Source organism: Brachypodium distachyon, chromosome 4 (genome assembly GCF_000005505.3).
Source record: "Brachypodium distachyon strain Bd21 chromosome 4, Brachypodium_distachyon_v3.0, whole genome shotgun sequence".
Taxonomy (NCBI): Eukaryota; Viridiplantae; Streptophyta; class Magnoliopsida; order Poales; family Poaceae; genus Brachypodium; species Brachypodium distachyon.
In genome coordinates this window covers 15490744-15505362 of record NC_016134.3, presented here as the reverse complement: position 1 = coordinate 15505362, position 14619 = coordinate 15490744, and the positions used below count along the sequence as shown (strand labels likewise).

General features: G+C 42.7%; 1 protein-coding gene and 1 pseudogene across 2 annotated transcripts; both read right to left on the bottom strand.

The window, feature by feature from the left end:
* Positions 1-2604: 2604 nt before the first annotated feature.
* LOC100826892 (FK506-binding protein 5) lies at positions 2605-8619 on the bottom strand. Of its 2 annotated transcripts, none has more exons than XM_014902149.2 (5): positions 8295-8619; positions 7973-8137; positions 7378-7431; positions 6229-6587; positions 2605-2965 (listed from the first exon to the last, which is right to left on the bottom strand). In XM_014902149.2, exons 1-4 carry the CDS (start codon positions 8403-8405, stop codon positions 6246-6248), a joined length of 672 nt encoding a protein of 223 aa, XP_014757635.1. In that variant the 5' UTR covers positions 8406-8619; the 3' UTR covers positions 2605-2965; positions 6229-6245. The 2 variants fall into 2 exon arrangements, with proteins under 2 accessions (XP_014757635.1, XP_014757636.1); XM_014902150.2 differs by having other exon boundaries at positions 7378-7419; positions 8295-8617.
* Positions 8620-9514: 895 nt separating this feature from the next.
* LOC100826579 lies at positions 9515-12694 on the bottom strand (annotated as a pseudogene).
* Between the last annotated feature and the right edge of the window lie 1925 nt (positions 12695-14619).

Sequence of the window (14619 nt, the reverse complement as noted above, 5' to 3'; positions counted from 1 at the left end):
ACACCTAAAGTTTGCTTCCACGTCATCTTTCACTGATGTGGCATCCCACTGGCACCTGCTTAGTACCTACTTCGCTGGACCATTGGAGATGCCCTGAGGCGCTTTGCCTTTGCGGCGAATCTTTGTGGGCATTTTGCTTTTTCGAATTTTCAACAGTTAGATTTGCAAGTCTTTGAAGATGGTGCAAGTTCAAAATCCTTACATGGACCGGGCCGCGATCCTACGTGACATCGACCAAGTCAACAAATCCCAAAGACCGGTCAAATTGCCGACAAGGCATAGCCATGCCAACTAAGCATCGGTCAAAGGAGTCAAAGGGTCAAACCCCCCACGCCATGGTCAAAGGAGCTAGAGTAGGGAGCAAGAAAACTCTAGGAGTGGATTTACCGCTTTACCCTCACTTTCCTCCTCCCTCAAGGATAGCGATGGTCTTTTGTCATGGACCCCTAGGCTATAAATACCGCCCCATGGGGGCATGTATCATTCGCTCTCCATTGAAATAAGATCAAAGGGGAGAGGGCTAGAGCAACTCAAGGAGCCCGCTCTCGAGTGCTTGGGTCGAGCCTAGTCTCGACTCGACCTCGAGGACGCAACTTGGGAAGCCTAGTTTCGAGGTTCCGGGCCGTCTAGTACGACCTCAACTCGAAGTAGAGGATCGGGTTAGAGTCTCGAGGGTATCCCAACCTCGCTACTTGGGAAGACAAGTTCGGCCCAAGTCTGAGGCGGCCCCTAGAGATCTCTCGCTATAGGCGATTTGGGAAGACGAGTTCGGCTCAAGCGCTTGGCTAACGACCCCCTCGAAGCCTCCCCTAACATAGGACTAAGTCGTACCCGCAGGATCGACCGAACCTATTCAAAAAATATCGACGTGTCAACTTGTCCCAAGTGTACGGCGACCTTTGCTATAAGGCCGGCGTACACCCTCTACACCTTATTCTCGCATTTGTGCCATCATGCATTGACACCCCGTACTCCTGTTGTTTTCTAGAAGAACAACAACTGATAAAATGTTAGTGCAAACTTTAGTGCTATCTAAGTTTATAGTGATTTGGAGACGATGATGGTCAGTGTTGACTGATCCCGAAAACTAGGAAATGTTTATATTTTAAAAAAATCCAGGCAATTGGTGAACTGACAACACCTAATGGAAGAGATTAGTTTAATTACCTCATGGAAGAGATTAGCATGAGCTAAATTTCATGAAAGCAAATCTTTCTCTTTTTGTTCTTCCTTTCCTTCATGAAAACAAATATTTCTTATTGAATTCATGTTGGTGTACGTTGACAAAGAAAGCCCCACTAATCGTTCCAGCTAATGTTATGTTTGGTTCATAAACCACAAGTTTCTATTTAGGTAAAGAGCAGACCCGACGAGATTAGATAAACCTTGCGAAAATAATAAGGACCGGACGTCCGCTCCCTAGCCTCTTGGAGCGAATGCCCGACTAATCGTCCAACATGGAAGATGTGGTTGCAATCGCTTCATGTTCCGCAGACAACTTTAGTGGAGCCGTAATGGCAACTTGTCCCGCACAAGTGGCAGTTAAGTGGAGGTGGTAACATTAGTCTCGATGCGGTGGCAAATTTATTTATGTGGAGGTGACAACTTTATCCCGTCGCGGTTTAAGGCCTTGTTTGTTTGGGTTTCTACTTCATCCAAAAGCTGAAGCAGAAGTCCAAACAAACAGGACCTGAGGAGCGAACATTCGCTCCTCGTGCATTATAGTATATCAATTTTATAAAAAAACAAATTGTTGAAGTCATAGTCTAAATTAAGCTGGTCCCATCGGAGGCTTATGTTGGCTTCATCCTTGCATGCTATCAAATTTACCACAAACTTTTGTTGCTAACTGTGCACCATATATAATGTGGAGCCGTGCATACAAGTGTGGTAAGCTCTCTCACTAGATATCCCGTAAAAAGAGAAAGTCTCACTAGATATCTCTCAAAACCTCTCGCTTACATGCTGCTTCGTAGTATCAAATTCGCCTCGATCCTAACTCTTGTTGTTACTTCCGCTGCTCAGCTCCGTGCCCCTATGCATGGTTCATGGACCGCGCTACACTCAACAATCCCTTGGCGTACAGACCGAATTCACCAACATTCGCTTCGCCGTCGCATTCTGCAAGTTTGCCGACGCGGAGACTCGGAGTGGACGCAAATCGGCTGCATGTGCCGTGGCTCACACCGCCACCGTGTCCAGGAAATTCTTGGCGTTGTCCTCAAGTTTCGTTTCGGTTGAATTTGACCCTTTTGGTTTATCCGCAAGGACCTTCGCACCAGCCACTGCCAGGTTCGGCTCCAATGTGACAGCATCACCAATTCCCAGTAATTCTGGCCGGGCTTCAGCATTATCTCGCCATCCTCTCAATCCTCTAGCTCCACAGACCACAGCCGCTAATACGTGACCATGGACCAAACATGCTAGATTTTTCCATCCTGCCAAACTCGAGGCTTTGTCTGGATACCACATGTCATCTTGACAAGGATTTGGAGTCATCATGGTCTTTTTCTTACGCTATTTTAAGACCAGGACAAAACACAAGCAACAGGCATGTTTATGGACACAGCAGCTGCAGGCAAGTTACGTAACATGCATGCATGATTAAAAATACATAAAGCCACATGATCTCTTAGATAGCTCTGCTAACAACAGATCAGCCAGAACCCAAATGCGTTCAAGACATCCAGCCAAGCCAAACTAACGCAGGGGTCATGATCCAGACAAACATTAGAGTCAAATTACCTAATTAACCAACAACAGCCATGCCGATCTTACATTCTTCACGCAGAATATACTACTAGGGTCACATTACCACTGCAAACCCATTTCTCCAGATTACTACACATATATGTATATACTAGCATAGCATTACAGTACGGCTGCAAATTCAGTTAGTTCTTCAGACCACATCAACTAGCCACTGCCACCACTCTTTGCTGTGAACTTGCATCAGCCTCATCTCCTGTCATAACAAAAGAGCGCCGGTTAGGGTTTCAAACAAGGCAACAAGTTTTTCAAAGCTCCGTTTAGACTTCCTAGCATGGAGATTAACAACTCAATGGATATCAACCTCCATTAGCATGATTGTATTGGCATCTATTATATATATTAAAAGTACATGCCAGAACAACCAGAAAAAAGATAGACCTAGAAAATCTCATAAAAAAGCAAAATATCTGGCCGTCAATTTGATGGGTTACAAAATTGCAACCGTTAGATCTAAGACAATACTATCCGCCTTCAGAACTGAAAAAACATTACCCACCGATGCCACATAAGGCACTCGTCTCTAACCCTTGATCTAATTTTGGATTGCCATTGCCGTGGACTCCATCACGGCGCGCTGGGTACCGTCTCTGACTCTGCGAACATTTCCTCTGGTGCCCACGGCTGTATGCTTGCGCGCTCGCTGGCCATCGTATCCATGCGCAAAACGCACACATACTTGATGCTCAACATGCATGGTCAGTGGGCGATCGATGTGTCCACCAGGACCATCCACTTTGTGCCCAGCTAGACTCCATCCTGAAGCCTCGAGGTATGTTGCATGCTTGTGATTGGGGATCTTATAGGATGCAGCAGTGTATGACGGGTGTCAGATGGGTATTAGCTACATCTCCATCGTGAAGCCTCGAGGTATCTTGCACATGCTTTTGATTTGGGGTTTGATAGGATGCCGCGAATTTGTTGGACAAGATGATTCGTATGAAAAAATATTCCATGTTAATTTGGTGATTTCAAGATGAGACTGTAAAGTATTATGTGGTTTTTGTATTATCATGGTCATATGGAATAATCGCATCATGTAACTCTGGACACTAACTAGATGTGCCTGATCCAGGTGACGTACATATTCTGGTATTTGGCATCATATTGCTTGAGTTAACTTGAAGATTCTTTTTTGCAAAATTTACAAAAAAAAAAAACATGACATCCACAATGGTAGAGTCTGTTCACTCTCCATGTCACCTGTTGTCAACAGTAAAGTAACACATATAATTGATTGAGTCATTAAACTAACTCTAGATGATTTGTTAGGATTATATGTGACGGTGTATAATAGTAAAAATGATGAATCTTAGTTAACTCTTGGTTAAGAGTCAGACCCTTGAAGAAAAAGTCAGTTCTCTTCTCTCACTAACTACACGTGCCCAGGTTTCATACACATTCCGGCATGTGTTGTGATACAGCTTGTGTTAACTTGAAAAAAAAACATGCAAAAGTTACTTAAAAAAACTCTAGCTATTAATGTGGCAAATCCTCTTTCTGTTAGGACATCCATTGGTAGAGTCAGTGTCACTCTCCATGTCACCTATTGTCGATAGTAAAATAACACACATATTTGGTTGGATCTTTAAACTGACACTAGATGATTTTGTTAGGATTAATTGTGATGATGTACAATACTAAAAATGTCGATTCTTAGTTGTCTCTTTGCTAAGAGTCAGACCCTTCACCAAGGAGTAGGTTCTTTTCTCTCTCTTATTCTTCTTTTCTCCACATGCATCATCAAATTTCTAGAGCCAATTAAGAGCCAATCTTTGCAGATGACCTTAGTACATAAAATAATGAGATCTTGGTGACTGTATCCACGATTTGGCGTGGACCCGTGTTACCAATTCAACACAGCAGCAAAATCGATAAGTCTCGCATGTTAATCAAACTCGGCCACATCACATCTAAACCAACTCGAATGTTTTTACTGTCTCTTATGTACCTTATTGTTTCTCTTCTTTTATATCTCTCATAGGCACATGCAAGGATATATGACTTTACTTTTCTTTAATGTTAACCAAACTGAATCTTTTGTCACATGTTTTTTAACCAACTCTAATATTCTTTCATGTATTTCTTAATCTTGATTGACTACATGCCAAGTAGAATCCTCCTCAATAGAGTCATACAAGATACTTTATGAAGCAAGCTGCATGTTAGAAATATAAATATAATCCATGTGCACATGTACAGAAGGAAACTACGTTGTAACCATCAACAAAAATATATATTGTACAAAAATATTACGGTCAAAGCCTATACTCTATATTTACACAGGAGTATTAAGAATGATGCATTAGGTTGCTATTTGAGTAAATAATGTAGCCATCAAGATTTTTGTTTTTCAGGAAGAAAACCACCAGTTTTTTTTTTCTTTGAATTGTTGTCGGATTCATCATTCTTGCTCTCTTCAGTTTCATAAAATTTGTAATATTAAGTTTGCTTGGCAACATGTTTTGGAATATGTAGCCCCTCTGCTTGACTTTTTCTTTTTGCATGTATCTCTTTTCGTTTCCCTGGAGAACCACATGTACATGCACCATATGTACTTACCTAATCACATTACTATTTTTAACTGGCAATTATTGGACCTTTTGCATTGGTGGAAGAATTTATAACATGTTTGTTTGACCCTGCTATGACACCTCTGATTGTATACATCATTTATTAATTGTGCTAAAACATATGCTTTTGCCACGCTCTTCATGTTATAGGGAAAAATTGTGCTTGGTTCGAGTACTTGGTATTATGATGGTATTGCCTTGGTTTTTAGAACAATTTCGATTTAGATGTATTAGGCTACTTTAGACAAGCATTCAAATGAAACTCCAAGCGACAAAAGTGTAGGATATATATTAAGTGTCCATCTTTCCTGTGTACAAGGTGAGAGAAAAGCTTAGATAATTATTTGTAATAAAAATATCAATAATATAAAGCCATAAATTCATACCTATGAACCCAAAAATGTTTTTATCTGTCCTTTTAATATGATTTCTAACACTTCTACATGATGCCCTCGCAAATCTAGTGGAGATTAACAAAGCCAGGTTGGTATAGACCTTTCTATTTCCATACAACAGAAAGATCGAATACAACAAAAAACTGTCCAGCTCCGTTACTATTATTAGCACCATGATGAATTATGTTGTGAGCCAATCTCATCATTCTGACCAACCCATCTCGAATGATGTATGCCTCATTCTTTGTTGGCCACACATATATACCGTCCAAGTTTTTACATACTCAATGTCATACACATTTACCGTTCAGTTTTATCTAAATGATACTTTTCTGGTAGTAACTAAGGAAAACATAATCAAGTATTTTGCCTAATCAAAAGTATAAGGATAATAATAATAATAGATACGAAATAACTGACTACTCATAGTAATTTGGCTACTAATACCAACTTACTGATAACAAAGTAAGATCGGATATTAAAAACATTACCTGTTAAGTGCTGCACTTCACTTCACATCCCATCTACTTGGCCGCTTCTTCTTGCAAAGCCGGTCTCCTCCTGGAGTTGGGACAGGCGCCTCATGTTGCCGATTACCAAAATGTTCTTCATAGTCTGAATCACTCTCAGACTCACTGATCCATCCATAGCAGGGACGCCTTGTAAGACCAACAACCGCAGGTAGAGGATGTTGCAGCGTAGCTCTGTGAGAAGGTGCATCGATGGTCATCGGGACAACTTCCTCTTTTTCCTCAACTGCTGACACAGCCTCAGATGGTAAGCCAGTGTGCACCCTCACAATTGTCATGTTGTTTTCTAATGGTGCCTCCTGCATTGCTGCTTCTTGTTGCTGCATTACACATGAAGCCCATGAAAGAATTACACAAAATGCACATGCTTTGTTGACTGAACGGAATAAGAAACTCAAACAAAAAATTAATAGCTCAGGGTCTTGGTTTAGAGCTAAACATCAATTTTTTCACAACTAAGAACAATTTTTGCATGCTTTTTTAATTACAGAAGTACTGATATCCAGCCAACATGATGCAGTTGTATTATACTACATATAGTGCAATGCTAAAACTGTACAATTCCAAATCATCAGTCAATTATGTCAGCCCAGAGGCAACATAAAAGACATAAGTCAATTCACTTCTTTCTGCAGCCAAGCAGCAACAAGTAAATCTCCCCAAAACAAAGAAATTAGGAGAGAATGGCACAAACTGTGCAAATACACAATCACTTGTTAGATCTAGGGGACAGAATTTTAAGGTATTTTGTTTGATAATAGTTTGGGTCAAAGATATAGGATGCTAGCATTGAAGATGAAATTTATAAGGAAATGCTCAACTGTTCTTCCCATATTGTTTGGTGAAGGATATAGAGAACGGGTCTGTCGTTATGGAATTCCACATGACTACAATATCAACAGAAAATGAAGACTAAGTTGCTGCTACAAAAATCAATGATAACATCAGATGGACCAACCATCCAAGAACTGAGGTTATCACTTAGATAAAGCACGCCCACGGTAGCATTGCATATATTAATTAGCTGGCAGGAGTAGCAATGGCAAACACTCATACTCTTTCATCAAAGCAGGACATCGAATCAAGAAAGTAAATGGGGAGGGAGCTCACCAGAGCCTCGTCATCCTCCTCCACCTCCTCATGCTGCTCCTCCTGCAAAAGGTGCTTTATAAATAACAAAAATAAAAGGTTGGTATCCACTTCAATTTTTGTAAATGCATACTAAAGCATGAAAAGACTAAGCTAGTAAGCTACCATGGACAGGCTTGCTCTAAGGGAAACCTCAATAATAGGATGGTTGGTCTCATGATGTGATCCAGCAAAAAAAAAAATAGAAACAATTTATTCCTCATTTTCTATTGATATTTTCATTCGTGTGGAATGGTATAAGATGAACCAGTTCACTTTACTCGTAGCCAAAGAAGATGAAGAATTGATTATAACAGTTAAAAAAACCTCATAAAGATTATCATCTTATACTATCCACTAAAATACCAAATGAACAAGTGTCATTGAGCAGGATCTTTTGATCTTTGCATGGTAGTTGGGATAGTAGCATTATTGTCAACTAAGAAACAACACAGCGTTGCACATATTGGTCTGCAGGGAAGCAGACAGGCAAATTGATGGCAATGGGAAACACTGCCAGGCCAAACACATGGACATGTGAGATAAAAAGAAGAAAGGGAATAGAGAATTAGCTCACCTGAGCTCCACCCTCCTCCTCCGACTGCTTCTCCTGCTCCTGAAGCAGCTGCAGCTGCAGCTTCTCCTCCTCCTCCTGCTTCTCGAAGAGCACGTCCTGCACCACCTGGTAGCAGTTGTCCTCCAGAAGCGCCCATGGTTGCTTCCCATCTTCCGTCCCATACACCTAAACAGACCAGCCGAAATCACGATCGTAAGAATTGGCACCAGCCCCGAGGAAACGTCGACCCTTGAGAGATAATTCCGCGGGGCTCTCGAACCCAAAACAAAACCCTCGCATCTCAGCGTAGAAGCAGAAAAGGGAGCTAAGGGAGTGGGGGAACCTTGAGGAGGGTGTTGACCACGCTGCGGACTTGGGCCTTGTTGTACCCCATCGGAGTGAAATGGTCTATGGCGGCATCCATCCGCCCAGCCGACGACCGCCGCCTCGGCATTGCCGGACCTCGAGGGAAATGGATGGAAGCCGGGCGTCGCGCGCGTGGGGGAGGGGAGTGGAGAGAGATGGAGCGTGAGCTGCTCGTGGGCGCCGGAGCCGGGGAAGGGAGGCGGCGTCCGGAGGCCGGAGCTGCGAGCTAGGGCTTGATCGGGGCGCAGAGGAGTGTGTGTGTGAGGACCGAGGAGAGTGAGGAGCTGATTGGCTTGTTGTGTGGTTGGGTACTTCGGGTCGGGTCGCGAGGGCGACACGCGTTGGCAAAGCGACCGAGTCAGTTGTGCTGGTCCAGCCCGGACGATCGAGCCAATCCATCCATGCACCGCATCCACGGAGGCAGCGAACGGGCGGGCGGAGCGGGTGAGGTGGCGAGGGGGCGGGGGCAGGAGCCGGCGCCGCAGGGTGGGGGCCGAAAGCGGGGCAGGTGGAGCGCCGTAGTGCCGGAGGGAAGCGAGGAGGAAGCACGCGGTGGCGCAAGCCGAGGCAGGCGGCGGTTAGGGGGGCGAGCGGCGCCGCCATAGTGGTTTGGAGAGGTGACGAGAGCAGCGGAGGGGCCAACTCGCATAACCGTTTGGGGTCACCCTGTCCGTCCGATCGATGATCTGTGGCTATTATAATTGTAACCAAATTTCTCTTCGAAATCCATATTTTTCTTCTCTATACCGTTCTTAATTCTTCCGTGTTTTTCTTAGAGAATAATTCTTCCGTGTTGCGAGGCACCTTAATTAAGCACTCTCCGTGTTGCGAGGCACCTTAATTAAGCACTCTGTTCCAGCAAATTCCCTGTAGAACAATTGTACTCCCTCCGTCCAACAAAAGATTTCTCAAGTTTGTTAAAATTTGGATATATCTAGACATGACTTAATGTATAGATGCATTCAAATTTAGTCAAAATTGAGACATCTTTTGTTGGACCGAGGGAGTAGTGTAATTCTGAAAAATATCATAGACTCATAGTTAGAGGTGATATTCTAATCAGTGAAATTTCCGGATCAAATTCAACCACATATATATCGTCACACAAAAAGACAATATTCGACCACATCTATAAGACGAGGAGGGACTATGAACTTGCCATGCAACACAATTAGAGTACTAGCGATGAACAGTAAATAGAGCACAAGTGATGATGGATTATGTTTTCATAGGAATTAGGCAGTGTCATCGTGTCAACAGTACACCACAATCTCTCAGTGTCATCGTGTCAAACAGTACATCACAATCTCTCACACTGATTTCTCGAACCACATCAGCGTTTAGAAGTATATTCAAGCAAAAGAAGTGCTTGTGCAAGAAAAACAAAAAAAATATAGCTACAAAAGCTAATCATGTACAAATTGACCAAAGAATATAAGTCCAACCATTGTCGCCGAAGTGCTTGGTAAAACAAACAAAATGTGTCATCTGACATTATTCATGATTACAGATCATGCTCAATAAATTCTCATCATAATCAAGTCTTCTTTCCTTCCTTCCTAGATGGTTGCTTCATGTCAAGAAGGTGATGAAGGCCTGCGATAACATGTTGCCTGCTAGTTGGAACTCCAGTCTTCGCTACAGCTCTACCATTCTTGTCCAGGAGGACAAAGCAAGGAACATACCTGACATCATAATGCAGAAGCTGCAAAGATAACATATAATTTTGATGTTAGATGTTGGGAACATCCTATCTCTTTCTCAGAATTGAAATAGAATGTATATGTGAAGATAATACAAATACTAAGATGCAAGCAAGCATGGAGCACTGGTAATGAGGTTAGCATCTTTAGTCTGCTTATTTTCGCAAATTGGAGTCGTCATCATACCAATCGCATGCATGATGACTTGTTTTCAAAGGTGGAAACTAAACGTCTAAACCCAATCCCTCCCATTCTGCTGAGTGGTGAGAAGGGATTTTAATTCTTCGATTTCCCTTAGCATCAGAAGGCACTGAGGGGAGGGCAGACCATCCAAACGAACCTTGAGTACGTAGGTTATGGGTTTAGGGTGTGCTGGACAATTTTTAGTTCAGTTTCAATGAACACAAATTCTAGCAACCGACAAACTCTTCTGCAATTTCCTCCAAATGGCAAACTGAGAATGACTTCTTAGCAGTGTATCTATAGAAATGGACAGCACAGTGAAACTTGCTGCCACAATTACAACCCAAAGTTGGCAACAGCCCAGGTTTCAAATGATTAGCAGGTCAGAATTATCAAACAATTCTAAAAACAAAAAAAACATCCCCAAGCAGGTTTTTCCTTACAACCCTCAAGTAACTTATCCTGAGTTGTTATGTGCTTGTCCTTGAAACTTACTTCACCATCTTCCCAATGCAAGTATTTATTTTCAAGCACTGGAACTTGTTTCTATGGTGTTGCCATGTGTTTGAAAACTTATGTGTGATTGACAAAGATACCACTAGTACTGTCCTAAAATAAAAGAGAGAAACATACCACTAGTGCTAAGAAGTAAGAACTAAATAGCACATTCCAAATGCATATCTTAGCACAATTTTTTTTAAGACACCATATGTCTGTAGTAGCTACTTAAAGTAACTAGTAATTCATAATACATCAGGACCGCTTGATCCATGCTAAAGTAGACGAAGAACAAGCATGTATGAGAAAAAAAGAGAGGATGTTATGGATAAAGGGCCAGGCAATATGAGCATCGTGGCAGCAACAGCAAGTCAGCTACAATATGTACGGCAATGATGGCCAGGTAGGCCAGAAGTCAGAAACATGTCGAATCCATAATTAATGACTAATATGTTAGAAAGAGTTAATAGATGTATAGTTTGTTAGAACTAAGACTCTGTATCGTAGTTGAGTTATTCAGTAATTGGATCAGACACCCTATATCCAACTAAAACAATCAGTGATTTTTGCATTGCAGCGCTTTTGTTATCTAAGGTCCATTTCTCCCTACTCTAGTAGTATCTCATTCTTCAAGACATGAAGTCCTAGTCCCTTCTATATCATTATCATCAGTCCTCTGTTATCTATGCTGTATTTCTCCGTACTCCAGAGTCTCAAATTCTTCAAGGCATGGATGGGGCTAGGGCCCCCTTCTGCATGATATTTACTCCATGAACAAAGGCTCATGGGACAGGATAGCATATTTAAATGATTGCTTGTAACCTGACACTCTAAAGTCATGTTTTGAGTTCATCAAATCATTGCTTCTACCGATCTACATTTCAGCTATCATAAAATTCTTCATCAAGAGACACTAATGACTGAAACCAATATCCACCCGGTGCTGCCATTGTAAGAACCCATTTCACTGATCTCAAACACTGACTGGGTTTGTGGAACAGGGGTTGACATTGCAATGCCTAAAGCAAGAAGATCCTTCTCAACTTGCAGGGTCCCCTTTCAAAGAAGAATGCAGGGTTCAACAAATTATTGACGCACGTCATGCATGGTTCAATAAACTGAATGCAAGCACATGATAGTTCTTGGGTTCGATGATATAGTAACCGAATTGATTCTTCAACCATCCAGTGTGTGCTAATTCTAACCACACGAAGGATTCATTCTCTAGTTCTTTCTCAAGGTCAGAATTGTCCCATAGAACCAAGTAATTTTCTAGTACATCGATCACTACCAATTGTAGCAAGTCAGTCCAAAATTAACTAGTACAGCGAGGCGAGATTAATCTCAAATCTGACTAATCTACCTTCATGTTATTGTTTACTAATCCATCGTTGCAAAAGCACTGTATGCGACAACTTAACACCCAAACCCAGGCCATAAAGAGCGAAGCGCCTCACCTCGGGGAGCCAGCGGTCGTCCTCGGCGTCGGCGAGCACGAAGCTCACGCACCGACCGGCGCCGTCCTCGAGCTCACGCACGAGGCCCTGAAGCGACGCGCAGAGGCGGCACCGCGTCGAGTAGAACTCCAGCACCGTGGCCGGCCTCCCGCTCACGAGCGCCGCCGCGAGCGCCCGCTGCTCCGCGTCCCCGCGGTCCGCCGCCACAGCCACCTGGCCCGGGTTACGCTTCCGCCAACTCGATCCATCGCCGTCGCTGGAGGAAGGGAGGTCGCCCGCGATGAGGAAGCCCTGTGCCACGGTGCGGATGGACTTGAAGAGCCAGGGGAGCTCGAGGTCGCCGGCAGGGGCTTGGGCTTGGGCGGGCTGAGGCTGGGGCTTGGGCTCGCGTTGAGGCTGGGGTCCCACGGCCACTTGAAGCAGACGAAGGGAGCGGGCTTCTCGGCGGCTCCGATCTCCGGCGGCCGGTGGGCTGCCGCCGCTGCGGTCGAGAGGGGAAATAATTTTGCCGGAGCTTTGTAGTACGACAAAGTAGATCATTCCGGATTGGAGGCGCTTTCCGGCGAATCTTTGTGAGACTTGAACAAATGAATAAAGATTTGTTTTTCCTAATTTTCAACAGCTAGATTTACCAGTCTTTGAAGGCGTGCAAGTTCACTAATGAATGTTAGTGCAAACTTTAGTGCTATCTAAGTTTATAGAGTGATTTGGAGAAGTGTTGACTGATCCCAAAAACTAGGAAATGTTTACTCTTTCTTTCGCATCATATTTTGTTTCGTTAAGATAAATTTTTGACAAAAATTATTCTATTAAGATGTAAGTTATATGATATGGAACCATAATCATTACCAGAACTTTTAAAGACAAATTCATTAATATAAATTTCATGTATGAAAAAACACATATTTATGGAGTTTTCATCGATCAAAACATTGTCTTAACCAAACAAAATACGTTATCTTTGTGAAATGGAAGGAGTATAATTTAAAAAAATCTAGGCAATTGGTCAACTGACTTATATAAGAAATCACAAGAATTCTAATTCTATAAAGTTTATATGAAATTTTTTGAATCAAAGAGGCCCGTTAAGTTTACGCATTATGCTTTGATGGTGTTTCTTTCTTTGCATGATAGGAGTAATACATGCTCACAGCCCTTGCTAATATTGAGAATTTTGTTTTCTATATTTGCATCATGCACATCCTCTGACTCAACGTGACTGCACAAATAACCTGCTATATCGTGTTTAACTTCAATTGTCTGTTTATGCTTCCATAGCATGCATGTTACGATTCCTTAGATCGATCCTTCAAGATCTTACTAGGACATTCAACTATGCATTCTCTAACTTCTTGCACGTACGAAATGTTCCATTTTTCGATCGAGGAACGGTGCACAACTTTTATTTTCAGATTTCTGCTGAAAGGTGCACATTTGGACCAAGGAACAAATAATGGCTCATTTTGCACCAGCTGATATGGTACATACTATTCCCTCCATCCCGAAATAAGTGACGATATACAAATCCACGTCACTTGTTTCGGGACGGAGGGAGTATGCCCACGCCAGCGCCGTCTACGAGAGATGTCAACTAATATAGATATTTGGTGAGTTGAAAGAGAAGGAGGGAAGAAAGAAAAAGAAATTATTGCTGATTTGGTAAACGGTCGATACGCGTCAAGTTCGCTGCCTAGCGATTCCTTTTCTCCCGATGGTGTCGGTACATATGGACCCGAAAGAAATTCGGTGCTCCAATCTTCTTCTTTCGGACGTCGCCTCCTGAATCCATCCATGTGGCGTCCTTCTCTCAGCCCTCCCTGGTGACGCTCTTCCTGCGAATCCACAATGACACTAGTAGCCGCTTTGAAATCTATCCTTGGAGGAGGAAGAAAGGAGGTCTTCAATTCTTCATCCTTTGTACGCCATGCATTCTTGCTTGTATACCGACAAGGATAGAGTTGCGAACTACGAGTACGAAGGTGCCAAAAAGAAGCATAGACGGGTTTGCTGCATGCATGCATTGATTTGAGAATTCCATTGTTTGACGAAAACAAAACAAATAAATGACAAACACACACTGTATATACGGAACCTGGATCTTTATTGATCATTGTATTGAATACAAAGTACATGGTACATACTTCCGTAGGAGTTTGCCTATTTTGTTTTCTGAGACTATGCTTAAAGAGTATCTGACTAGAATATTGCGTGTGGTCCATTGATTCCCGACGCGTTTGCAAGCGACTGGTTAATTACATCTGCAGGGTCAAGCCTGCAGAATACCTCCGATTAAGCTGCGCTGATGGTCGTCGTTGAATTTTGGATTGCTCATCTAGATGCATATGATTTTTATAAATATGGTGTGGGTGTCCGGCTTTGTTTTGCCGATACCCGGTCACGTGTATATATTGGCATGTTGGTATTGCCAATAGGATTTGTCGTCGATGAAGGGGATGACTTT

What these genes read in the sequence shown, in the direction of transcription:
- LOC100826892 (XM_014902149.2), bottom strand. Translation starts at nt 8,405, where the DNA reads ATGCCGAGGCGGCGGTCGTCGGCTGGGCGGATGGATGCCGCCATAGAC. An exon ending in AGGAGGAGGGTGGAGCTCAG is followed by an intron (nt 7,432 to 7,972) that starts GTGAGCTAATTC and finishes TTATTTATAAAG; the next exon opens with CACCTTTTGCAGGAGGAGCA. An exon ending in AGGAGGATGACGAGGCTCTG is followed by an intron (nt 6,588 to 7,377) that starts GTGAGCTCCCTC and finishes TGTGTAATGCAG; the next exon opens with CAACAAGAAGCAGCAATGCA.